Source organism: Oncorhynchus nerka, linkage group LG5, assembly GCF_034236695.1.
Source record: "Oncorhynchus nerka isolate Pitt River linkage group LG5, Oner_Uvic_2.0, whole genome shotgun sequence".
Classification (NCBI taxonomy): domain Eukaryota; kingdom Metazoa; phylum Chordata; class Actinopteri; order Salmoniformes; family Salmonidae; genus Oncorhynchus; species Oncorhynchus nerka.
This window is the reverse complement of record NC_088400.1, coordinates 18524656-18552111: the sequence shown is the minus strand read 5'-3', so window position 1 is coordinate 18552111 and position 27456 is coordinate 18524656. Positions and strand designations below refer to the sequence as shown.

The 27456-nt window shown below is 43.0% G+C and overlaps 1 protein-coding gene across 1 annotated transcript in view; it reads left to right on the top strand.

The window, feature by feature from the left end:
* Positions 1–962: 962 nt before the first annotated feature.
* Positions 963–27456, top strand: part of LOC115126950 (teneurin-2-like) — a 408099-nt gene continuing 381605 nt past the window's right edge. Inside the window, exon 1 of the mRNA XM_065018426.1 lies at positions 963–1209. Coding sequence (XP_064874498.1) covers positions 963–1209 — 247 coding nt within the window. The remainder of the gene's footprint in view (positions 1210–27456) is intronic.

Below are 27456 nucleotides of genomic sequence, written 5' to 3'. Positions count from 1 at the left end.
TCTCCGGATCTGTTTCTCGACACAATCATGTCTTGGAGCTCTACGGACAAATCATTGGACCTCAAGACTGACGTGCACTGTTAACTGTAGGACCTTATATAGACAGGTGTGTGCCTTTCCAAATCATGTCCAATCAATTGAATTTACCACAGGAGGACTACAATCAAGTTGTAGAAACATCTCAAGGATGATCAATGGAAACAGGATGCACCTGAGCTCAATTTCCAGTCTCATAGCAAAGGGTCTGAATAAATTTGCCAACATTCTAAAAACTTGTTTTCGCTTTGTCATTATGGGGTATTGTGTTGTCATTATGGGGTATTGTGATGTCATTATGGGGTATTGTGATATCATTATGGGGTATTGTGATGTCATTATGGGGTATTGTGATGTCATTATGGGGTATTGTGATGTCATTATGGGGTATTGTGTGTAGATTGCTGAGGATTATTATTTTTTAAACCCATTTTAGAATGAGACTGTAACTAACAAAATGTTGGAAAAGTAAAGGGGTCTGAATACTTTCCAAAAGCAGGGAATAGGGTGTCTTTTGGGAGGGTGACGATGACTTAACAGCAGCTGACTGAGCCCGTCCATCTCACAGCAGTACAGCATTAGAATGGTCAACGACAGCACAGCACTGACAGTTCTTTCTGTCATCAGCAGAATATGGTCACTCTGTGTCTCTGGTGTTTTAAATGGCCTTTAATAGAGACATTTTCCCATCTCCCAAAATATCTAGTTTCTACTTCCCAAAATGTATTTTACCGGTAATACTTAGATGACTCATATAATGGTAATACCTCTCTCTTTCATTAAATCTGACATTTTTCTCCCCTTCTCTCATTTCCTCTAGGTGACTGAAGACGAGTCTGACTGCACACCACTCTCGGAGGCCTCCAAACCTCCCTCTTCCCTGGCCCACCTCCCCGTCCCTTTATCTTGCTAACCCCTCTCCCGGCATGGATCTAAAGGACCGTCGGGGGCAGCAGAACCAGCAGCGCTCCCTGACCAGGGCTCTGTGTGGTCAAGACCCCCAGAACACTGCATCTTCCCTGGACACAAAGGAGTGCCGCGTGCCCACCCAGAAGTCCTACAGTTCCAGTGAGACGCTCAAGGCCTTCGACCATCACGACCAGAGGCTGGTCTACGGAGGCTGCACTGTGGCTGATCTGGTGCACCACAAGGCGGATGAGTACAACAGGCAAGGTGGGTGTCTGGACAGGGCCTCCGTGGACAGCTATGGTTACTCCACGTGTCCCGAACATGCATAGGGAAGTAGTTCATAGTATATTTGGTAGCTTGACTGTATATCTGCCCATAGAGTTGAACTAACTGTACGGAAAGTGTCTTAGCTCCTAACTCCACTTTCACCTCACTTACAAGGTCTCATGTCTCTCCAGGTTGTGAAGGGAACATAGTTGTATACCTAGAACCTCGACGCATAGGAAGATAAAGGAAATTTGCTGTTTTTAGACACATTCACAGTGATTCTGTTAGTGCTCTATGGTATAACTAGATGTTGAATCTCTGGTTCACTACCTCAGACAGAGAAAGAGAGAGGGAGGGAAGAAGGGAGAGAGACAGAGAGATATGGAGATGGAGAGAGACAGAGATGAGAGAGACAGCGAGAGACAGCGAGAGAGAGAGACAGTGAGAGAGACAGCGAGAGAGACAGCGAGAGAGACAGAGAGATACGGAGATGGAGAGAGACAGAGATGGAGAGAGAGAGAGAGAGAGAGAGAGAGAGAGAGAGAGAGAGTCTAGATCATCTGAGTCTAGACCATCTGAGACTAGACCATCTGAGTCTTTACCATCTGAGTCTAGACCATCTGAGTCTAGACCATCTGAGTCTAGACCATCTGAATCTTTACCATCTGAGTCTTTACCATCTGAGTCTAGATCATCTGAGTGTAGACCATCTGAGACTAGACCATCTGAGTCTTTACCATCTGAGTCTAGACCATCTGAGTCTAGACCATCTGAGTCTAGACCATCTGAATCTTTACCATCTGAGTCTAGATCATCTGAGACTAGACCATCTGAGTCTTTACCATCTGAGTCTTTACCATCTGAGTCTTTACCATCTGAGTCTAGATCATCTGAGTCTAGACCATCTGAGTCTAGACCATCTGAGTCTAGACCATCTGAGTCTTTACCATCTGAGTCTAGATCATCTGAGACTAGACCATCTGAGTCTTTACCATCTGAGTCTAGATCATCTGAGTCTTTACCATCTGAGTCTAGATCATCTGAGTCTAGACCATCTGAGTGTAGACCATCTGAGACTAGACCATCTGAGTCCAGACCATCTGAGTCTAGACCATCTGAGTCTATATCATCTGAGTATAGACCATCTGAGTCTAGACCATCTGAGTCTAGAACATCTGAGTCTAGATCATCTGAGTCTAAACCATCTGAGTCTAGATCATCTGAGTCTATACTATTGATCTGTACTAAATACTGTTTCCCTAGCTCTGACAGAGAGATAGTGAGGGAAAGGAAAGGGAAAGGGAGATACCTAGTCAGTTTTACAACTGAATGCATGCAGCTGAAAGGAGTCTCCCGCTTTTACCCCAACCCCTCTGAATCAGAGAGGTGCGGAGGGCTGCCGAAATCGACATCCACATCTTCGGCGCCCGGGGAACAGTGGGTTAACTGCCTTGCTCAGGAGGGAAGTAGGGAGAGTGGGAGGCTGATAGTGAGGGAGAGAGGGAGTCAGAACGGGAAGAGACAAGAGACTGGGAAGAGACAGTGACTGGGAAGAGACAGAGACTGGGAAGAGACAGTGACTGGGAAGAGACAGTGACTGGGAAGAGACAGAGACTGGGAAGAGACAGAGACTGGGAAGAGACAGTGACTGGGAAGAGACAGAGACTGGGAAGAGACAGTGACTGGGAAGAGACAGTGACTGGGAAGAGACAGAGACTGGGAAGAGACAGAGACTGGGAAGAGACAGTGACTGGGAAGAGACAGTGACTGGGAAGAGACAGAGACTGGGAAGAGACAGAGAATGGGAAGAGACAGTGACTGGGAAGAGACAGTGACTGGGAAGAGACAGTGACTGGGAAGAGACAGAGACTGGGAAGAGACAGAGACTGGGAAGAGACAGTGACTGGGAAGAGACAGTGACTGGGAAGAGACAGAGACTGGGAAGAGACAGTGACTGGGAAGAGACAGAGACTGGGAAGAGACAGAGATTGGGAAGAGACAGAGACTGGGAAGAGACAGAGACTGGGAAGAGACAGTGACTGGGAAGAGACAGTGACTGGGAAGAGACAGAGACTGGGAAGAGACAGTGACTGGGAAGAGACAGTGACTGGGAAGAGACAGTGACTGGGAAGAGTCAGAGACTGGGAAGAGACAGAGACTGGGAAGAGACAGAGACTGGGAAGAGACAGAGACTGGTAGGAAGATAGAGACAGACAGAGAAAAGGGAGCATTGATCTGCACTAAGCTCTCTTTCCCTAGCTCAGACAGAGAGACATGAAGTGAGGAGATAGGAAGGGAGGGAGAGAAAGGCTACAGAATAGAAGAGATGGAATCGATCTGCACTAAGCTCTGTTTTCCTTGCCTTATAGGCAATGAGAGGGAGAGTTGAGAGAGAGTATGGGGAGAAAGAGAGTGAGGGTGAGAGAACAAACAGCAACACAGTAGACCACTAGTTGATTTGACTGGTCAATACCTCCTCCCCTTCAGCCTATCAAGTCTCTCCGTCCCCAGAGCCACAAATGCATCGTGGGTAGTGTGATGTTTGGAGCCCAACAGTGTTCCTGCACCATATGTACTGTCACACCACGAAGAGAGAGAGAGAGAGAGAGATAGAGAGAGAGAGAGAGAGAGAGAGAGGGGGGAGAGAGAGAGAGAGAGGAGGGGGGAGAGTGAGAGGAGGAGAAAGAGAGAGAGACAGAGGGGGGAGAGAGAGGAGGAGAAAGAGAGAGGGGGGGAGAAGAAGAGAGAGAGAGATGGAAAGAGACAGAGAGAGGGGGATGGAAAGAGACAGAGAGAGAGAGAGAGAGAGAGATGAAGAGACAGAAAAAATGTAAGCCTATGCAACATTAACCAATTAAAAACAGTTCTGTAGTAATGAGGTTTGTGCAGTAAACTATAGGCCCAATACATTATCACTGCATACTGGCTTTGCTTAAATATACCTGCCAATGCATTGTTGTCCGGGATATTTTTTTAAGTTATATTTCAAAATTTGAGGTGGGCTATATGATCACACCGGTAATAGATCCATTGTTGTATTACTTGTGAGGCACAGCTGAGTGAGCATACATTTAAATAATTAGCTTTTTATTTTATTGGGCTGATGGTGTCTGGATCTGATGGTCAGTCTCAGCAGAGGGATAGAGCAGCAGACTGAGGGTCAGTCTCAGCGGAGGGAGAGAGCAGCAGACTGAGGGTCAGTCTCAGCAGAGGGAGAGAGCAGCAGACTGAGGGTCAGTCTCAGCAGAGGGAGAGAGCAGCAGACTGAGGGTCAGTCTCAGCAGAGGGAGAGAGCAGCAGACTGAGGGTCAGTCTCAGCAGAGGGAGAGAGCAGCAGGCTGAGGGTCAGTCTCAGCAGAGGGAGAGAGCAGCAGACTGAGGGTCAGTCTCAGCAGAGGGAGAGAGCAGCAGACTGAGGGTCAGTCTCAGCAGAGGGAGGGAGCAGCAGACTGAGGGTCAGTCTCAGCGGAGGGAGAGAGCAGCAGACTGAGGGTCAGTCTCAGCAGAGGGAGATAGCAGCAGACTGAGGGTCAGTCTCAGCAGAGGGAGAGAGCAGCAGACTGAGGGTCAGTCTCAGCAGAGGGAGAGAGCAGCAGGCTGAGGGTCAGTCTCAGCAGAGGGAGGGAGCAGCAGGCTGAGGGTCAGTCTCAGCAGAGGGAGAGAGCAGCAGACTGAGGGTCAGTCTCAGCAGAGGGAGAGAGCAGCAGACTGAGGGTCAGTCTCAGCAGAGGGAGAGAGCAGCAGACTGAGGGTCAGTCTTAGCAGAGGGAGAGAGCAGCAGACTGAGGGTCAGTCTCAGCAGAGGGAGAGAGCAGCAGACTGAGGGTCCATCTCTCAACATCCCTCCGCTCTCCCTTTCCTCCACTGACACTGACCAAAAAGGGACACCGTCTTCCAGCCGATGGCAAAACTCGAGTCGCACCGCATTATGTCAAGCAGATAACCTAAACAACATGTTTCACCTCAGCTTCCCTATCCAATCTAAAAATGTCAAGCAGATAACCTAAACAACATGTTTCACCTCAGCTTCCCTATCCAATCTAAAAATGTCAAGCAGACAACCTAAACAACATGTTTCACCTCAGCTTCCCTATCCAATCTAAAAATGTCAAGCAGACAACCTAAACAACATGTTTCACCTCAGCTTCCCTATCCAATCTAAAAATGTCAAGCAGATAACCTAAACAACATGTTTCACCTCAGCTTCCCTATCCAATCTAAAAATGTCAAGCAGACAACCTAAACAACATGTTTCACCTCTCAGCTTCCCTATCCAATCTAAAAATGTCAAGCAGACAACCTAAACAACATGTTTCACCTCAGCTTCCCTATCCAATCTAAAAATGTCAAGCAGACAACCTAAACAACATGTTTCACATCAGCTTCCCTATCCAATCTAAAAATGTCAAGCAGACAACCTATGAAAATGATGATCCTGATCAAATATAAATCTTAGAATAAACTATTAAAGGCCAGAACCCACTGGATGCTCTAATTACCTTGAATGAACTACAGGACAAAATACAAACCCAAAAAGGCCTGTGGTGTTGATGGTGTCCTAAATGAAATGACAAATTATACAAACCACAATTCCAGTTGGCTATACTAAAACTCTTTAACATCATCCTTAGCTCTGGCATCTTCCCCAATATTTGGAACCAAGGACTGATCTAACAATCCACAAAAGTGAAGACAAATTTGACCCCATTAACTACAACAGCAACCTTGGGAAATTCCTCTGCATTATCATTAACAGCCGACTAGTTCATTTCCTCAGTTTGATTGAAGGACCAGACATTGACAGCTGTGCCATACAGGTGGAAGAGATTTTCGATGTACCGATTCCATGGCACATGGTTTATGAACTGATACACACAACGACACCGGATTCAAAACTTAAGGTTTTCAATTGAAATTATTATATACAATTCTTTCAACCAATAGAACGTTATATATATATATAGGGGATACAACCATCCCAGCTTATGCGGCTATAGGCGAGTTTTGATGTTTCAGCTGACCTTTAGACTATTAGTTATTCATGAGCCGGCAAAATATTAGCTTTGATGAAAATATAATGATGTTATTTTTACATCAAAAGAAAATACCAAACAGCTCTCTATTCCTTGTTGTCGTGAACTTTCTATGTGTGTCAAAGCTACGCTGAGACAGTACACTGTTCACATGACTAGAACTGATCTACCTTGTTCTCACAGTTGCACAAAATGGACCTGTCTGTGCTTGTATCAGTGGCGTGAGACTGATGGGTGTGAGTCCCTTTCAGCTGAACATTGGCTGAATGTGTGCTGGTTGTCACTGCTCATCAAACCCATCGACTGGCCTGATGAGAGATCCAATCTCACCTTCTATAGTTTCCTAACTCCTCCTCTCCATCTTCCTCACACCTCTTTTCGTATTTAAAGGTTCTCCAGGTCAGGCTCTCACTTCTCTTCCTCTCTTTCCTCTCCCTCCCTCCTCCCTAGCTACCCTCCTCCTCTTGCCCATCTTCCTCTCTTTCCTCTCCCTCCCTCCTCCCCTGCTACCCTCCTCCTCTTGCCCATCTTCCTCTCTTTCCTCTCCCTTCCTCCTCCCCCGCTACCCTCCTCTTCTTGCCCCTCTTCCTGTCTTTCCTCTCCATCCCTCCTCCCCTGCTACCCTCCTCCTCTTGCCCCTCTTCCTCTCTTTCCTCTCCCTCCCTCCTCCCCCGCTACCCTCCTCTTCTTGCCCCTCTTCCTGTCTTTCCTCTCCATCCCTCCTCCCCTGCTACCCTCCTCCTCTTGCCCCTCTTCCTCTCTTTCCTCTCCCTCCCTCCTCCCCCGCTACCCTCCTCCTCTAGCCCCTCTTCCTCTCTTTCCTCTCCCTCCCTCCTCCCCCGCTACCCTCCTCCTCTTGCCCCTCTTCCTCTCTTTCCTCTCCCTCCCTCCCTCCTCTCTTTCCTCTTCCTCTCTTTCCTCTCCCTCCCTCCTCCCCCGCTACCCTCATCCTCTCGCCCCTCTTCCTCTCTTTCTTCTCCCTCCCTCCTCCCCTGCTACCCCCTCCTCTCGCCCCTCTTCCTCTCTTTTCTCTCCCTCCCTCCTCCCCTGCTACCCTCCTCCTCTCGCCCCTCTTCCTCTCTTTCCTCTCCCTCCCTCCTCCCCTGCTACCCTCCTCCTCTTGCCCATCTTCCTCTCTTTCCTCTCCCTCCCTCCCTCCTCTCGCACCTCTTCCTCTCTTTCCTCTCCCTCCCTCCTCCCCTTCTCCTCTCGCCCCTCTTCCTCTCTTTCCTCTCCCTCCCTCCTCCCCTGCTACCCTCCTCCTCGCCGCCCCTCTTCCTCTCTTTCCTCTCCCTTCCTCCTCCCCTGCTACCCTCCTCCTCTCGCCCCTCTTCCTCTCTTTCTTTCCTCTCCCTCCCTCCTCCCCTGCTACCCTCCTCTTCTCGCCCCTCTTCCTCTCTTTCCTCTCCCTCCCTCCTCCCCTGCTACCCTCCTCCTCTCGCCCCTCTTCCTCTCTTTCCTCTCCCTCCCTCCTCCCCTGCTACCCTCCTCCTCTCGCCCCTCTTCCTCTCTTTCCTCTCCCTCCCTCCTCCCCTGCTACCCTCTCGCTCCTCTTCCTCTCATTATTTGAATTTCTTCCTTTGCTTTCTTTTCTTTCCTCCACTTCTCTAGTTCTCCATAGTAGAGTCTATATTAGTGTGGAGGTTCCTGTCAGTCTGCCAAAACCCCATGTTCAATTGACAATATCCACAGGGAAACCCCCAGGTGCTCAGTTGGCAAAGCCCCCCCAGCTGTGTTCAGTCTCTACATGCCTATACCTGTAGCCACAGTGTTTTACTCTCCCTCAGGTGGTAACACACACACACACACACAAGCACACGCACACGCACACGCACAGACAGACAGACAGACAGACAGACAGACAAGATGCTGACTTCAGAGCTTTTAATCCAAAATAAAATGTCTTTCCTCAGAAAGACAGCGTACTGTAGTGTGGATATAAATATGACAGTGTGGTTCATGTGTGTTCAGTGTAGCTGAACCTGTGTGTGTGTGTGTGTGTGTGTGTGTGTGTGTGTGTGTGTGTGTGTGTGTGTGTGTGTGTGTGTGTGTGTGTGTGTGTGTGTGTGTGTGTGTGTGTGTGTGTGTGTGTGTGTGTGTGTGTGTGTGTGTGTGTGTGTGTGTGTGTGTGTGTGTGTGTGTGCGTGTACGTGTGTATAGTTAATGTATGTTTACTGTGCAGCTAACCCTGTTGACTGTTCTGGCAGCTCTCTGATTAATGAGAGAGATTGTAAATGGCACATCTATCAACGTGTGGTTCTAACAGCAGAACAGACCAGATCAACCTGGGCTTCTCTTCTCCTCTACCAGACAGTAATTAAACAAGCTACAGAAGGCCACACAGAGGATGACAGGATGGATGGAGAGAGAGAGAGAGGGAGAGGAAGAGGTGTAGAAACAGAGAGATAGAAAGAGGGAGGGAGAAATGGAGAAACACACACACATGCAAGCATTCACATACATGAACAAGCACACAAACACACCCGATGAGTGACTGGACCTCTAATACCACATCTGTTCAAGAGTAGGAGAGACAGAGAGAGATAGAATGATAACATATGTTTCCCATGCCAATAAAGCCCCTTTGAATTGAATTCACTTGAAAGAGAGCAGGACAGAGTCGAGGGAGAAAGAGAGAGAGGTAGGAGAGCTTACACAGGCCTTAACCACTATCCCTAGGGTGGCTGGTCTGTTTGGAGATGGATTGCAAAGAGAAAGAAAGAGAGAGAGAGAGATCCACAGAGAAAGAGAGAGAGAGAGAGAGAGAGAGAGAGAGAGAGAGAGAGAGCAGAGGGAATATAAAGCTCCTCATTAGTGGTGTCAGAAGGGAACAGAGAAGAGCTCAGAATACCTCTAGTGCCTGTGATAAACTGTCCCTACTACACACTGGGAGAGCAGAGGGCCTAGGGCCCCCTTGGGGGGGTAACAGATTACATGTAAAAAAACATGTAAAAAAACAAAAACATGTAACTGTAATCAGTTACGTTACCAACTCAAATATTTTAATCAGACTACAGATACTTTGAAAAACTAGATCATTACTTATTGGATAACTTTTAAATTCAGAAAGAATGTTTATGTTTTCTCAATGACATTCAATTCAGGATTGAAAAAAGGCACATATTTGTTCCACTATGAGACCAATATGATGACACACCAAAAGTAATCAGATTTCATTACTGCGTTTGGGTGATCCAAAAGTTAGCTTACTGATTACTGTTTTGGATACTTAACTACCAACTGGGCACAAACTGGTTAAACCAATGTTGTTTCTATGTAACTTGTCAACGTATTGTGACATGGAATCTACGTGGAACATATATTGAATTTGAAAATAAAATAAAATAAGAAAAGCAGACATTGAATATCCCTTTGAGCCTGGTGAAGTTATTAAATACACTTTGGATGGTGTATCAATACACCCAGTCATTACAAAGACAACATTTTAGTTACTCCGCAATACTAACCTAATTGACAGAGTGGAAAGAATGAAGCCTGTACAGAATACAAAGTATTCCAAACATGCATCCTGTTTGCAACAAGGCACTGAAGTAATACTGCAAAAAATGTGGCAATCAATGACAATTTTGTCCTGAATGCAAAGAGTTACGTTTGGGGCAAATCCAATACAACACATTATCACTCTCCATATTTTCAATCATAGTGGTAGCTGCATCATGTTATGGGTATACTTGTAATCGTTAAGGACTGGGGAGTTTTCAGGATAAAAAAAGAAACAGAATGGAACTAAACATAGGCAAAATCCTAGAGGAAAACCTGATTCAGTCTGCTTTCCACCAGACACCGGGAGATGAGTTCACCTTTCAGCAGGACAATAACCTAAAACACAAGGCCAACTCTACACTGGAGTTGCTTACCAAGAAGACAGTGAAGGTTCCTGAGTGGCCAAGTTACAGTTTTGACTTAAATGTACTTAAAATCTATGGTGAAACCTGAAAATGGTTGTCTAGCAATGATCAATAACCAATTTGAGACCAAAACATGAATTGAATCCATTTTGAAGTCAGGCTGTAACACATCAAAATGTGGAATAAGTCAAGAGGTGTGAATACTTTCTGAAGGCCCTGTACATCCTTCAAATGTGGAATAAGTCAAGAGGTGTGAAAACTTTCTGAAGGCCCTGTACATCCTTCAAATGTGGAATAAGTCAAGAGGTGTGAAAACTTTCTGAAGGCCCTGTAACACAACAAAATGTGGAATAAGTCAAGAGGTGTGAATACTTTCTGAAGGCCCTGTAACACAACAAAATGTGGAATAAGTCAAGAGGTGTGAATACTTTCTGAAGGCCTTGTACATCCTTCAAATGTGGAATAAGTCAAGAGGTGTGAAAACTTTCTGAAGGCCCTGTAACACAACAAAATGTGGAATAAGTCAAGAGGTGTGAATACTTTCTGAAGGCCTTGTACATCCTTCAAATGTGGAATAAGTCAAGAGGTGTGAATACTTTCTGAAGTCCCTGTACATCCTTCAAATGTGGAATAAGTCAAGAGGTGTGAAAACTTTCTGAAGGCCCTGTACATCCTTCAAATGTGGAATAAGTCAGGAGGTGTGAAAACTTTCTGAAGGCCCTGTACATCCTTCAAATGTGGAATAAGTCAAGAGGTGTGAATACTTTCTGAAGACCTTGTACATCAATCAAATGTGGAATAAGTCAAGAGGTGTGTATACTTTCTGAAGTCCCTGTACATCCTTCAAATGTGGAATGAGTCAAGAGGTGTGAATACTTTCTGAAGGCCCTGTAACACAACAAAATGTGGAATAAGTCAGGAGGTGTGAATACTTTCTGAAGGCCCTGTACATCCTTCAAATGTGGAATAAGTCAAGAGGTGTGAAAACTTTATGAAGGCCCTGTAACACAACAAAATGTGGAATAAGTCAAGAGGTGTGAATACTTTCTGAAGGCCTTGTACATCCTTCAAATGTGGAATAAGTCAAGAGGTGTGAATACTTTCTGAAGTCCCTGTACATCCTTCAAATGTGGAATAAGTCAAGAGGTGTGAATACTTTCTGAAGGCCCTGTAACACAACAAAATGTGGAATAAGTCAAGAGGTGTGAATACTTTCTGAAGGCCCTGTACATCCTTCAAATGTGGAATAAGTCAAGAGGTGTGAAAACTTTCTGAAGGCCCTGTAACACAACAAAATGTGGAATAAGTCAAGAGGTGTGAATACTTTCTGAAGGCCTTGTACATCCTTCAAATGTGGAATAAGTCAAGAGGTGTGAATACTTTCTGAAGGCCCTGTACATCCTTCAAATGTGGAATAAGTCAAGAGGTGTGAAAACTTTCTGAAGGCCCTGTACATCCTTCAAATGTGGAATAAGTCAAGAGGTGTGAAAACTTTCTGAAGGCCCTGTACATCCTTCAAATGTGGAATAAGTCAAGAGGTGTGAAAACTTTCTGAAGGCCCTGTACATCCTTCAAATGTTGATGTTTGGTTGCGTTGACAATTTCACTTTTTCAATTCGATAAATAGACGATTAACTTGTCGAAAAGTTAACAAATTATATGATTCACTTCTCCATTTCAACCAAAAATAAAAGTGAAACAATAGGATCAAGCCAATGGCTCAGATTTCTTTAAATATTTATTGTCAACCAAACACAATTCAATGGAACTTTTGTAAGATGGTCAATAGGTTAATTTTAAGGCTATCTTAAAGAGTAATGTAAAAGTATTTATTTAACCATAAAATTAGTAAAACATTTCTAAATGTTAAGGTTACTCTAAATATAAATTTCTTATGTAATCATAGAAAGTATGAATGTTCAGGGTCACAGGTGTGTGGAAATCTTCACAATTGCTATAATAATCTAGACAGAATCTGAAACGGCATTGATCATTCGCACCATGTATTTCAACGTAATCTCAACCAACTGCGATCCAGATCATTTGGTTGTGCTATTACCTGAAGCACAGTTGTTGTATAAATAAGCTAAATATCTGACATCGTATTCCCATTTCAACTTTGTGTGCTATTACATGGTTGAAAGTGGAGTGATAACACATTTACGTGACCACAAAACCATAAATCAGACATTCATTTCATTTACATTGGAAGTTGGTTGTGCTTTTAGATGGTTGAAAATATCAGCCAATTCTCCACGTCCTATGACCTGTCCTATGACCTGTCCTATGACCTGTCCTATGACCTGGTGTTGCCAGTGGCTGTCTGTTGGTTTTGCAGATGAAGAAGCTACTTTCTCTGGGGTCCACAAAAAAAACACAAAACATGACAAGTAACAAAACACTGATAGACAACGACAGTCACACTGTAACAAATTATTATATTTTACCTACCCAGCCCTGTGTGTGTGTGTGTGTGTGTCTGTGCGTGTGTGTGTGTGTGTGTGTGTGTGTGTGTGTGTGTGTGTGTGTGTGTGTGTGTGTGTCTGTGCGTGTGTGTGTGTGTGTGTGTGTTTGTGTGTGTGTGTGTGTGTGTGTGTCTGTGCGTGTGTGTGTGTGTGTTGTGTGTGTGTGTGTGTGTGTGTGTGTGTGTGTGTGTGTGTGTGTGTGTGTGTGTGTGTGTGTGTGTGTGTGTGTGTGTGTGTGTGTGTGTGGCCTATGCCATTGCCAGTGTGAAATACATAGATTGTACCACAGCTGGGACAGGATTTGACAAAGTATTAAGTGGGCGACTGAGACTGAACTGGAGGGCACATCACACAGTAGTTTGCACTCAACAGAAACACCCTTGTTTATTCTCCCTCTGTCTCTCTCTCAATTTGTCTAAAGTGGATGTCAAACTGCTAACAAGCCTAGATGGGTTTTTAATGACAGGCTCCAAGACTATACCAGTCAACTCTATATACAACCTGACATTCTCTCTCTCTCTCTCTCTCTCTCTCTCTCTCTCTCTCTCTCTCTCTCTCTCTCTCTCTTCTCTCTCTCTCTCTCTCTCTCTCTCTCTCTCTCTCTCTCTCTCTCTCTCTCTCTCAAAATTCAATTTAAGGGGCTTTATTGGCTTGGGAAACATATGTTAACATTGCCATTTAATATGTTTGCACACTCTTGGCATTCTCTCAACCAGCTTCACCTGGAATGCTTTTCCAACAGTCTTAAAGGAGTTCCCACATATGCTGAGCACTTGTTGGCTGCTTTTCCTTCACTCTGCGATCCAATTCAATACTCAGTATATTTCTGTATTGTTTCTGGGTCTCTATGTTTTGTGTTTGATAGGGTTCTCAATCCCTTTCTTAGGTTTTTGCATTCTTCTTCAAACCATTTGTCATTTTAGTTCATTTTCTTAGGTTTTCTGCTTGAAATGGTTGTTTTTAATAGGGAAGGTAAAAAGTCAAATGAACTGTTTAGGCTTTCTACTGCATATATTAGAGTGAAATGTTCTGTGTAGGAAGATCTCTAAAAGGGATTGAATTTCCCTCTCTCTCTCTCTCTCTCTCTCTCTCTCTTCTCTGTCTCCCTCTCTTTATCTCTCTCTCTCTCCCTCTCTTTCTCTCTCTCCATCTCTCAAACTGAAAACACACACACATATTGGGAACGCTAAAACTAGTGTCAGCAGCAGCAGAGCTAGTTAACACTATAACACACTGTTTCTGTCTCTAGTAGCAGAGCTAGTTAACATTATAACACACTGTCTCTGTCTCTAGCAGCAGACCTAGTTAACACTATAACACACTGTTTCTGTCTCTAGTAGCAGAGCTAGTTAACACTATAACACACTGTTTCTGTCTCTAGTAGCAGAGCTAGTTAACACTATAACACACTGTTTCTGTCTCTAGTAGCAGAGCTAGTTAACATTATAACACACTGTTTCTGTCTCTAGTAGCAGAGCTAGTTAACATTATAACACACTGTTTCTGTCTCTAGTAGCAGAGCTAGTTAACACTATAACACACTGTTTCTGTCTCTAGCAGCAGAGCTAGTTAACACTATAACACACTGTTTCTGTCTTTAGCAGCAGATCTAGATAACAATATAACACACTGTTTCTGTCTCTAGTAGCAGAGCTAGTTAACACTATAACACACTGTTTCTGTCTCTAGCAGCAGAGCTAGTTAACACTATAACACACTGTTTCTGTCTCTAGTAGCAGAGCTAGTTAACACTATAACACACTGTTTCTGTCTTTAGCAGCAGATCTAGATAACAATATAACACACTGTTTCTGTCTCTAGCAGCAGAGCTAGTTAACACTATAACACACTGTCTCTGTCTCTAGCAGCAGAGCTAGTTAACACTATAACACACTGTTTCTGTCTCTAGCAGCAGAGCTAGTTAACACTATAACACACTGTCTCTGTCTCTAGCAGCAGAGCTAGTTAACACTATAACACACTGTTTCTGTCTCTAGCAGCAGAGCTAGTTAACACTATAACACACTGTCTCTGTCTCTAGCAGCAGAGCTAGTTAACACTATAACACACTGTTTCTGTCTCTAGCAGCAGAGCTAGTTAACACTATAACACACTGTCTCTGTCTCTAGCAGCAGAGCTAGTTAACACTATAACACACTGTTTCTGTCTCTAGTAGCAGAGCTAGTTAACACTATAACACACTGTTTCTGTCTCTAGTAGCAGAGCTAGTTAACACTATAACACACTGTCTCTGTCTCTATCAGCTTTCCTAGATAACACTATAACACACTGTCTCTAGCAGCAGAGCTAGTTAACACTATATCACACTGTCTCTGTCTCTATCAGCTTTCCTAGATAACACTATAACACACTGTCTCTAGCAGCAGAGCTAGTTAACACTATATCACCCTGTCTCTGTCTCTATCAGCTTTCCTAGATAACATTATAACACACTGTCTCTGTGTCTGTCTCTAGTAGCAGAGCGAGTTAACACTATAACACACTGTTTCTGTCTCTAGTAGCAGATCTAGTTAACACTCTAACACACTGTTTCTGTCTCTAGTAGCAGATCTAGTAAACACTATAAAACACTGTTTCTGTCTCTAGTAGCAGAGCTAGTTAACACTATAACACACTGTCTCTGTCTTTAGCAGCAGATCTAGATAACAATATAACATACTGTCTCTGTCTCTATCAGCTTTCCTAGATAACACTATAACACACTGTCTCTGTCTCTAGCAGCAGAATTAGTTAACACTATAACACACTGTCTCTGTGTCTGTCTCTAGCAGCAGAGCTAGTTAACACTATAACACACTGTCTCTGTCTCTAGCAGCAGAGCTAGATAACACTATAACACACTGTCTCTGTCTCTAGCAGCAGAGCTAGTTAACACTATAACACACTGTCTCTGTCTCTGTCTCTAGCAGCAGAGCTAGTTAACACTCTAACACACTGTCTCTGTCTCTGTTTCTAGCAGCAGAGCGTGTTAACACTATAACACACTGTCTCTATCTCTGTTTATAGCAGCAGAGCTAGTTAACACTCTTACACACAATCTCTGTCTCTAGCAGCAGAGCTAGTTAACACTATAACACACTGTCTCTAGCAGCAGAGCTTGTTAACACTATAACACACTGTTTCTCTCTCTCAGCAGAGCTAGTTAACACTATAACACACTGTTTCTGTCTCTCTCATCAGAGCTAGTTAACTCTATAACACACTGTTTCTGTCTCTCTCATCAGAGCTAGTTAACTCTATAACACACTGTTTCTGTCTCTATCAGCTTTCCTAGATAACACTATAACACACTGTCTCTGTCTCTAGCAGCAGATCTAGATAACAATATAACACACTGTCTCTAGCAGCAGAGCTAGTTAACTCTATAACACACTGTTTCTGTCTCTATCAGCTTTCCTAGATAACACTATAACACACTGTTTCTGTCTCTAACACACTGTTTCTGTCTCTAGCAGAGCTAGTTAACACTATAACACACTGTTTCTGTCTCTAGCAGCAGAGCTAGTTAACACTATAACACACTGTTTCTGTCTCTAGCAGCAGACTAGTTAACTGTCTCTATAACACACTGTTTCTGTCTCTAGCAGCAGAGCTAGTTAACACTATAACACAGAGCTAGTTAACACTATAACACACTGTTTCTGTCTTTAGCAGCAGATCTAGATAACAATATAACACACTGTTTCTGTCTCTAGTAGCAGAGCTAGTTAACACTATAACACACTGTTTCTGTCTCTAGCAGCAGAGCTAGTTAACACTATAACAGACTGTCTCTGTCTCTAGCAGCAGAGCTAGTTAACACTATAACACACTGTTTCTGTCTCTAGCAGCAGAGCTAGTTAACACTATAACACACTGTCTCTGTCTCTAGCAGCAGAGCTAGTTAACACTATAACACACTGTTTCTGTCTCTAGCAGCAGAGCTAGTTAACACTATAACACACTGTCTCTGTCTCTAGCAGCAGAGCTAGTTAACACTATAACACACTGTTTCTGTCTCTAGCAGCAGAGCTAGTTAACACTATAACACACTGTCTCTGTCTCTAGCAGCAGAGCTAGTTAACACTATAACACACTGTTTCTGTCTCTAGTAGCAGAGCTAGTTAACACTATAACACACTGTTTCTGTCTCTAGTAGCAGAGCTAGTTAACACTATAACACACTGTCTCTGTCTCTATCAGCTTTCCTAGATAACACTATAACACACTGTCTCTAGCAGCAGAGCTAGTTAACACTATATCACACTGTCTCTGTCTCTATCAGCTTTCCTAGATAACACTATAACACACTGTCTCTAGCAGCAGAGCTAGTTAACACTATATCACACTGTCTCTGTCTCTATCAGCTTTCCTAGATAACATTATAACACACTGTCTCTGTCTAGCAGATCTAGTTAACACTCTAACACACTGTCTCTAGCAGCAGAGCTAGTTAACACTATATCACACTGTCTCTGTCTCTATCAGCTTTCCTAGTTAACATTATAACACACTGTCTCTGTGTCTGTCTCTAGTAGCAGAGCGAGTTAACACTATAACACACTGTTTCTGTCTCTAGTAGCAGATCTAGTTAACACTCTAACACACTGTTTCTGTCTCTAGTAGCAGATCTAGTAAACACTATAAAACACTGTTTCTGTCTCTAGTAGCAGAGTTAGTTAACACTATAACACACTGTCTCTGTCTTTAGCAGCAGATCTAGATAACAATATAACATACTGTCTCTGTCTCTATCAGCTTTCCTAGATAACACTATAACACACTGTCTCTGTCTCTAGCAGCAGATTTAGTTAACACTATAACACACTGTCTCTGTGTCTGTCTCTAGCAGCAGAGCTAGTTAACACTATAACACACTGTCTCTGTCTCTAGCAGCAGAGCTAGATAACACTATAACACACTGTCTCTGTCTCTAGCAGCAGAGCTAGTTAACACTATAACACACTGTCTCTGTCTCTGTCTCTAGCAGCAGAGCTAGTTAACACTCTAACACACTGTCTCTGTCTCTGTTTCTAGCAGCAGAGCGTGTTAACACTATAACACACTGTCTCTATCTCTGTTTATAGCAGCAGAGCTAGTTAACACTCTTACACACAATCTCTGTCTCTAGCAGCAGAGCTAGTTAACACTATAACACACTGTCTCTAGCAGCAGAGCTTGTTAACACTATAACACACTGTTTCTGTCTCTCTCAGCAGAGCTAGTTAACACTATAACACACTGTTTCTGTCTCTCTCATCAGAGCTAGTTAACTCTATAACACACTGTTTCTGTCTCTCTCATCAGAGCTAGTTAACTCTATAACACACTGTTTCTGTCTCTATCAGCTTTCCTAGATAACACTATAACACACTGTCTCTGTCTCTAGCAGCAGATCTAGATAACAATATAACACACTGTCTCTAGCAGCAGAGCTAGTTAACTCTATAACACACTGTTTCTGTCTCTATCAGCTTTCCTAGATAACACTATAACACACTGTTTCTGTCTCTAGTAGCAGAGCTAGTTAACACTATAACACACTGTTTCTGTCTCTAGCAGCAGAGCTAGTTAACACTATAACACACTGTTTCTGTCTTTAGCAGCAGATCTAGATAACAATATAACACACTGTTTCTGTCTCTAGTAGCAGAGCTAGTTAACACTATAACACACTGTTTCTGTCTCTAGCAGCAGAGCTAGTTAACACTATAACACACTGTTTCTGTCTCTAGTAGCAGAGCTAGTTAACACTATAACACACTGTTTCTGTCTTTAGCAGCAGATCTAGATAACAATATAACACACTGTTTCTGTCTCTAGTAGCAGAGCTAGTTAACACTATAACACACTGTTTCTGTCTCTAGCAGCAGAGCTAGTTAACACTATAACACACTGTCTCTGTCTCTAGCAGCAGAGCTAGTTAACACTATAACACACTGTTTCTGTCTCTAGCAGCAGAGCTAGTTAACACTATAACACACTGTCTCTGTCTCTAGCAGCAGAGCTAGTTAACACTATAACACACTGTTTCTGTCTCTAGCAGCAGAGCTAGTTAACACTATAACACACTGTCTCTGTCTCTAGCAGCAGAGCTAGTTAACACTATAACACACTGTTTCTGTCTCTAGCAGCAGAGCTAGTTAACACTATAACACACTGTCTCTGTCTCTAGCAGCAGAGCTAGTTAACACTATAACACACTGTTTCTGTCTCTAGTAGCAGAGCTAGTTAACACTATAACACACTGTTTCTGTCTCTAGTAGCAGAGCTAGTTAACACTATAACACACTGTCTCTGTCTCTATCAGCTTTCCTAGATAACACTATAACACACTGTCTCTAGCAGCAGAGCTAGTTAACACTATATCACACTGTCTCTGTCTCTATCAGCTTTCCTAGATAACACTATAACACACTGTCTCTAGCAGCAGAGCTAGTTAACACTATATCACACTGTCTCTGTCTCTATCAGCTTTCCTAGATAACATTATAACACACTGTCTCTGTCTAGCAGATCTAGTTAACACTCTAACACACTGTCTCTAGCAGCAGAGCTAGTTAACACTATATCACACTGTCTCTGTCTCTATCAGCTTTCCTAGTTAACATTATAACACACTGTCTCTGTGTCTGTCTCTAGTAGCAGAGCGAGTTAACACTATAACACACTGTTTCTGTCTCTAGTAGCAGATCTAGTTAACACTCTAACACACTGTTTCTGTCTCTAGTAGCAGATCTAGTAAACACTATAAAACACTGTTTCTGTCTCTAGTAGCAGAGCTAGTTAACACTATAACACACTGTCTCTGTCTTTAGCAGCAGATCTAGATAACAATATAACATACTGTCTCTGTCTCTATCAGCTTTCCTAGATAACACTATAACACACTGTCTCTGTCTCTAGCAGCAGAATTAGTTAACACTATAACACACTGTCTCTGTGTCTGTCTCTAGCAGCAGAGCTAGTTAACACTATAACACACTGTCTCTGTCTCTAGCAGCAGAGCTAGATAACACTATAACACACTGTCTCTGTCTCTAGCAGCAGAGCTAGTTAACACTATAACACACTGTCTCTGTCTCTGTCTCTAGCAGCAGAGCTAGTTAACACTCTAACACACTGTCTCTGTCTCTGTTTCTAGCAGCAGAGCGTGTTAACACTATAACACACTGTCTCTATCTCTGTTTATAGCAGCAGAGCTAGTTAACACTCTTACACACAATCTCTGTCTCTAGCAGCAGAGCTAGTTAACACTATAACACACTGTCTCTAGCAGCAGAGCTTGTTAACACTATAACACACTGTTTCTGTCTCTCTCAGCAGAGCTAGTTAACTCTATAACACACTGTTTCTGTCTCTCTCATCAGAGCTAGTTAACTCTATAACACACTGTTTCTGTCTCTATCAGCTTTCCTAGATAACACTATAACACACTGTCTCTGTCTCTAGCAGCAGATCTAGATAACAATATAACACACTGTCTCTAGCAGCAGAGCTAGTTAACTCTATAACACACTGTTTCTGTCTCTATCAGCTTTCCTAGATAACACTATAACACACTGTCTCTGTCTCTAGCAGCAGATCTAGATAACAATATAACACACTGTCTCTAGCAGCAGAGCTAGTTAACAATATAACACACTGTTTCTGCCTCTCTCGGCAGAGCTAGTTAACACTATAACACAATGTCTCTAGCAGCAGAGCTAGTTAACATTATAACACACTGTCTCTAAGTCTGTCTCTAGCAACAGAGCTAGTTAACATTATAACACACTGTCTCTGTCTCTAGCAGCAGAGCTAGTTAACACTATAACACACTGTCTCTGTCTCTATCAGCAGATCTAGTTAACACTATAACACACTGTCTCTGTCTCTGTCTCTAGCAGCAGAGCTAGTTAACACTATAACATACTGTCTCTGTCTCTAGCAGCAGATCTAGATAACAATATAACACACTGTCTCTGTCTCTGTCTCTAGCAGCAGAGCTAGTTAACACTATAACACACTGTCTCTGTCTCTAGTAGCAGAGCTAGTTAACACTATAACACACTGTCTCTGTCTCTATCAGCTTTCCTAGATAACACTATAACACACTGTCTCTAGCAGCAGAGCTAGTTAACACTCTAAGACACTGTCTCTAGCAGCAGAGCTAGATAACACTCTAACACACTGTTTCTGTCTCTAGCAGCAGAGCTAGATAACACTCTAACACACTGTTTCTGTCTCTGTCTCTAGCAGCAGAGCTAGTTAACACTATAACACACTGTCTCTGTCTCTATCAGCTTTCCTAGATAACACTATAACACACTGTCTCTAGCAGCAGAGCTAGGTAACACTCTAACACACTGTTTATGTCTCTAGCAGCAGAGCTAGTTAACACTCTAACACACTGTCTCTAGCAGCAGAGCTAGATAACACTCTAACACACGGTTTCTGTCTCTAGCAGCAAATCTAGTCAACATTATAACACACTGTCTCTGTGTCTGTCTCTAGCAGCAGAGCTAGTTAACACTATAACACACTGTCTCTGTCTCTAGCAGCAGATCTAGATAACAATATAACACACTGTCTCTGTCTCTAGCAGCAGAGCTAGTTAACACTATAACACACTGTCTCTGTCTCTATCAGCTTTCCTAGATAACACTATAACACACTGTCTCTAGCAGCAGAGCTAGTTAACACTATAACACACTGTCTCTGTCTCTATCAGCTTTCCTAGATAAAACTATAACACACTGTCTCTAGCAGCAGAGCTAGTTAACACTATAACACACTGTCTCTATCAGCTTTCCTAGATAACATTATAACACACTGTCTCTGTCTAGCAGATCTAGTTAACACTCTAACATACTGTCTCTGTCTCTAGCAGCAGAGCTAATTAACACTCTAAGACACTGTCTCTAGCAGCAGAGCTAGAATACACTCTAACACACTGTTTCTGTCTCTAGCAGCAGAGCTAGTTAACATTATAACACACTGTCTCTGTGTCTGTCTCTAGCAGCAGAGCTAGTTAACACTCTACCACACTGTCTCTAGCAGCAGAGCTAGATAACAATATAACATACTGTCTCTGTCTCTAGCAGCAGAGCTAGTTAACACTATAACATACTGTCTCTGTCTCTAGCAGCAGAGCTAGTTAACACTCTAACACACTGTCTCTGTCTCTGTCTCTAGCAGCAGAGCGTGTTAACACTATAACACACTGTCTCTGTCTCTAGCAGAAGAGCTAGTTAACACTATAACATACTGTCTCTGTCTCTAGCAGCAGAGCGTGTTAACACTATAACACACTGTCTCTGTCTCTAGCAGAAGAGCTAGTGAACACTATAACACACTTGCTCTGTCTCTGTCTCTGTCTCTAGCAGCAGATCTAGATAACACTATAACACACTGTCTGTCTCTTGCAGCAGATCTAGTTAACACTCTAACACACTGTTTCTGTCTCTAGCAGAAGAGCTAGTTAACATTATAACACACTGTCTCTGTGTCTGTCTCTAGAAGCAGAGCTAGCTAACACTCTAACACACTGTTTATGTCTCTAGCAGCAGAGCTAGTTAACACTCTAACACACTGTCTCTAGCAGCAAATCTAGTTAACATTATAACACACTGTCTCTGTGTCTGTCTCTAGCAGCAGAGCTAGTTAACACTATAACACACTGTCTCTGTCTCTATCAGCCTTCCTAGTTAACACTATAACACTGTCTCTGTCTCTAGCAGCTTTGCTAGTTAACACTATAACACACTGTCTCTATCTCTGTCTATAGCAGCAGAGCTAGTTAACACTCTAACACACAGTCTCTGTCTTTAGCAGCAGAGCTAGTTAACACTATAACACACTGTCTCTAGCAGCAGAGCTTGTTAACACTCTAACACACAGTCTCTGTCTCTAGCAGCAGATCTAGATAACAATATAACATACTGTCTCTGTCTCTAGCAGCAGAGCGTGTTAACACTATAACACACTGTCTCTGTCTCTAGCAGAAGAGCTAGTTAACACTATAACATACTGTCTCTGTCTCTGTCTCTAGCAGCAGAGCAAGTTAACACTATAACACACTGTCTCTGTCTCTAGCAGAAGAGCTAGTTAACAATATAACATACTGTCTGTTTCTAGCAGCAGATCTAGATAACAATATAACATACTGTCTCTGTCTCTAGCAGCAGAGCTAGTTAACACTCTAACACACTGTCTCTGTCTCTGTCTCTAGCAGCAGAGCATGTTAACACTATAACACACTGTCTCTGTCTCTAGCAGAAGAGCTAGTTAACACTATAACATACTGTCTCTGTCTCTAGCAGCAGAGCGTGTTAACACTATAACACACTGTCTCTGTCTCTAGCAGAAGAGCTAGTTAACACTATAACATACTGTCTCTGTCTCTAGCAGCAGAGCGTGTTAACACTATAACACACTGTCTCTGTCTCTAGCAGCAGAGCTAGTTAACACTATAACACACTGTCTCTATCAGCTTTCCTAGATAACATTATAACACACTGTCTCTGTCTAGCAGATCTAGTTAACACTCTAACATACTGTCTCTGTCTCTAGCAGCAGAGCTAATTAACACTCTAAGACACTGTCTCTAGCAGCAGAGCTAGAATACACTCTAACACACTGTTTCTGTCTCTAGCAGCAGAGCTAGTTAACATTATAACACACTGTCTCTGTGTCTGTCTCTAGCAGCAGAGCTAGTTAACACTCTACCACACTGTCTCTAGCAGCAGAGCTAGATAACACTCTAACACACTGTTTCTGTCTCTAGCAGCAGAGCTAGTTAACATTATAACACACTGTCTCTGTGTCTGTCTCTAGCAGCAGAGCTAGATAACACACTAACACACTGTTTCTGTCTCTAGCAGCAGAGCTAGTTAACATTATAACACACTGTCTCTGTCTCTAGCAGCAGATCTAGTTAACACTCTAACACACTGTCTCTAGCAGCAGATCTAGTTAACATTATAACACACTGTCTCTGTCTCTAGCAGCAGATCTAGTTAACACTATAACACACTGTCTCTGTCTATGTCTCTAGCAGCAGAGCTAGTTAACACTATAACACAGTGTCTCTGTCTCTGTCTCCAGCAGCACAGCTAGTTAACACTATAACACACTGTCTCTGTCTCTAGCAGCAGATCTAGATAACAATATAACACACTGTCTCTGTCTCTAGCAGCAGAGCTAGTTAACACTATAACACACTGTCTCTATCAGCTTTCCTAGATAACACTATAACACACTGTCTCTAGCAGCAGAGCTAGTTAACACTATAACACACTGTCTCTGTCTATGTCTAGCAGATCTAGTTAACACTCGAACACACTGTCTCTAGCAGCAGAGCTAGATAACACTCTAACACACTGTTTCAGTCTCTAGCAGCAGAGCTAGATAACACCCTAACACACTGTTTCTGTCTCTAGCAGCAGAGCTAGGTAACACTCTAACACACTGTTTATGTCTCTAGCAGCAGAGCTAGTTAACACTCTAACACACGGTTTCTGTCTCTAGCAGCAGAGCTAGTTAACACTCTAACACACTGTCTCTAGCAGCAAATCTAGTTAACATTATAAAACACTGTCTCTGTGTCTGTCTCTAGCAGCAGAGCTATTTAACACTCTAAGACACTGTCTCTAGCAGCAGAGCTAGAATACACTCTAACACACTGTTTCTGTCTCTAGCAGCAGAGCTAGTTAACATTATAACACACTGTCTCTGTGTCTGTCTCTAGCAGCAGAGCTAGTTAACACTCTACCACACTGTCTCTAGCAGCAGAGCTAGATAACACTCTAACACACTGTTTCTGTCTCTAGCAGCAGAGCTAGTTAACATTATAACACACTGTCTCTGTGTCTGTCTCTAGCAGCAGAGCTAGATAACACACTAACACACTGTTTCTGTCTCTAGCAGCAGAGCTAGATAACACCCTAACACACTGTTTCTGTCTCTAGCAGCAGAGCTAGGTAACACTCTAACACACTGTTTATGTCTCTAGCAGCAGAGCTAGTTAACACTCTAACACACGGTTTCTGTCTCTAGCAGCAGAGCTAGTTAACACTATAACACACTGTCTCTGTCTATGTCTCTAGCAGCAGAGCTAGTTAACACTATAACACAGTGTCTCTGTCTCTGTCTCTAGCAGCAGAGCTAGTTAACACTCTACCACACTGTCTCTAGCAGCAGAGCTAGATAACACTCTAACACACTGTTTCTGTCTCTAGCAGCAGAGCTAGTTAACATTATAACACACTGTCTCTGTGTCTGTCTCTAGCAGCAGAGCTAGATAACACACTAACACACTGTTTCTGTCTCTAGCAGAAGAGCTAGTTAACACTATAACACACTGTCTCTAGCAGCAGATCTAGTTAACATTATAACACACTGTCTCTGTCTCTAGCAGCAGATCTAGATAACAATATAACACACTGTCTCTGTCTCTAGCAGCAGAGCTAGTTAACACTATAACACACTGTCTCTATCAGCTTTCCTAGATAACACTATAACACACTGTCTCTATTAGCAGAGCTAGTTAACACTATAACACACTGTCTCTGTCTATGTCTAGCAGATCTAGTTAACACTCGAACACACTGTCTCTAGCAGCAGAGCTAGATAACACTCTAACACACTGTTTCTGTCTCTAGCAGCAGAGCTAGATAACACCCTAACACACTGTTTCTGTCTCTAGCAGCAGAGCTAGGTAACACTCTAACACACTGTTTATGTCTATAGCAGCAGAGCTAGTTAACACACTAACACACTGTCTCTAGCAGCAAATCTAGTTAACATTATAAAACACTGTCTCTGTGTCTGTCTCTAGCAGCAGAGCTAGATAACACTATAACACACTGTCTCTGTCTCTATCAGCCTTCCTAGTTAACACTATAACACACTGTCTCTGTCTCTAGCAGCTTTGCTAGTTAACACTATAACACACTGTCTCTATCTCTGTCTATAGCAGCAGAGCTAGTTAACACTCTAACACACAGTCTCTGTCTCTAGCAGCAGAGCTAGTTAACACTCTAACACACTGTTTCTGTCTCTCTCAGCAGAGCTAGTTAACACTATAACACACTGTCTCTAGCAGCAGAGCTTGTTAACACTCTAACACACTGTCTCTAGCAGCAGATCTAGATAACAATATAACATACTGTCTCTGTCTCTAGCAGCAGAGCTAGTTAACACTATAACATACTGTCTCTGTCTCTAGCAGCAGAGCTAGTTAACACTCTAACACACTGTCTCTGTCTCTGTCTCTAGCAGCAGAGCGTGTTAACACTATAACACACTGTCTCTGTCTCTAGCAGAAGAGCTAGTTAACACTATAACATACTGTCTCTGTCTCGAGCAGCAGAGCGTGTTAACACTATAACACACTGTCTCTGTCTCTAGCAGAAGAGCTAGTGAACACTATAACACACTTGCTCTGTCTCTGTCTCTGTCTCTAGCAGCAGATCTAGATAACACTATAACACACTGTCTGTCTCTTGCAGCAGATCTAGTTAACACTCTAACACACTGTTTCTGTCTCTAGCAGAAGAGCTAGTTAACATTATAACACACTGTCTCTGTGTCTGTCTCTAGAAGCAGAGCTAGCTAACACTCTAACACACTGTTTATGTCTCTAGCAGCAGAGCTAGTTAACACTCTAACACACGGTTTCTGTCTCTAGCAGCAGAGCTAGTTAACACTCTAACACACTGTCTCTAGCAGCAAATCTAGTTAACATTATAACACACTGTCTCTGTGTCTGTCTCTAGCAGCAGAGCTAGTTAACACTATAACACACTGTCTCTGTCTCTATCAGCCTTCCTAGTTAACACTATAACACTGTCTCTGTCTCTAGCAGCTTTGCTAGTTAACACTATAACACACTGTCTCTGTCTCTAGCAGAAGAGCTAGTGAACACTATAACATACTGGCTCTGTCTCTGTCTCTGTCTCTGTCTCTAGCAGCAGATCTAGATAACACTATAACACACTGTCTGTCTCTGTCTCTTGCAGCAGATCTAGTTAACACTCTAACACACTGTTTCTGTCTCTAGCAGAAGAGCTAGTTAACATTATAACACACTGTCTCTGTGTCTGTCTCTAGCAGCAGAGCTAGTTAACACTCTAACACACTGTCTCTAGCAGCAGAGCTAGATAACACTCTAACACACTGTTTCTGTCTCTAGCAGAAGAGCTAGTTAACATTATAACACACTGTCTCTGTGTCTGTCTCTAGCAGCAGAGCTAGTTAACACTCTAACACACAGTCTCTGTCTCTAGCAGCAGAGCTAGTTAACACTATAACACACTGTCTCTAGCAGCAGAGCTTGTTAACACTCTAACACACAGTCTCTGTCTCTAGCAGCAGATCTAGATAACAATATAACATACTGTCTCTGTCTCTAGCAGCAGAGCGTGTTAACACTATAACACACTGTCTCTGTCTCTAGCAGAAGAGCTAGTTAACACTATAACATACTGTCTCTGTCTCTGTCTCTAGCAGCAGAGCAAGTTAACACTATAACACACTGTCTCTGTCTCTAGCAGAAGAGCTAGTTAACAATATAACATACTGTCTCTGTTTCTAGCAGCAGATCTAGATAACAATATAACATACTGTCTCTGTCTCTAGCAGCAGAGCTAGTTAACACTCTAACACACTGTCTCTGTCTCTGTCTCTAGCAGCAGAGCATGTTAACACTATAACACACTGTCTCTGTCTCTAGCAGAAGAGCTAGTTAACACTATAACATACTGTCTCTGTCTCTAGCAGCAGAGCATGTTAACACTATAACACACTGTCTCTGTCTCTAGCAGAAGAGCTAGTTAACACTATAACATACTGTCTCTGTCTCTAGCAGAAGAGCTAGTGAACACTATAACATAC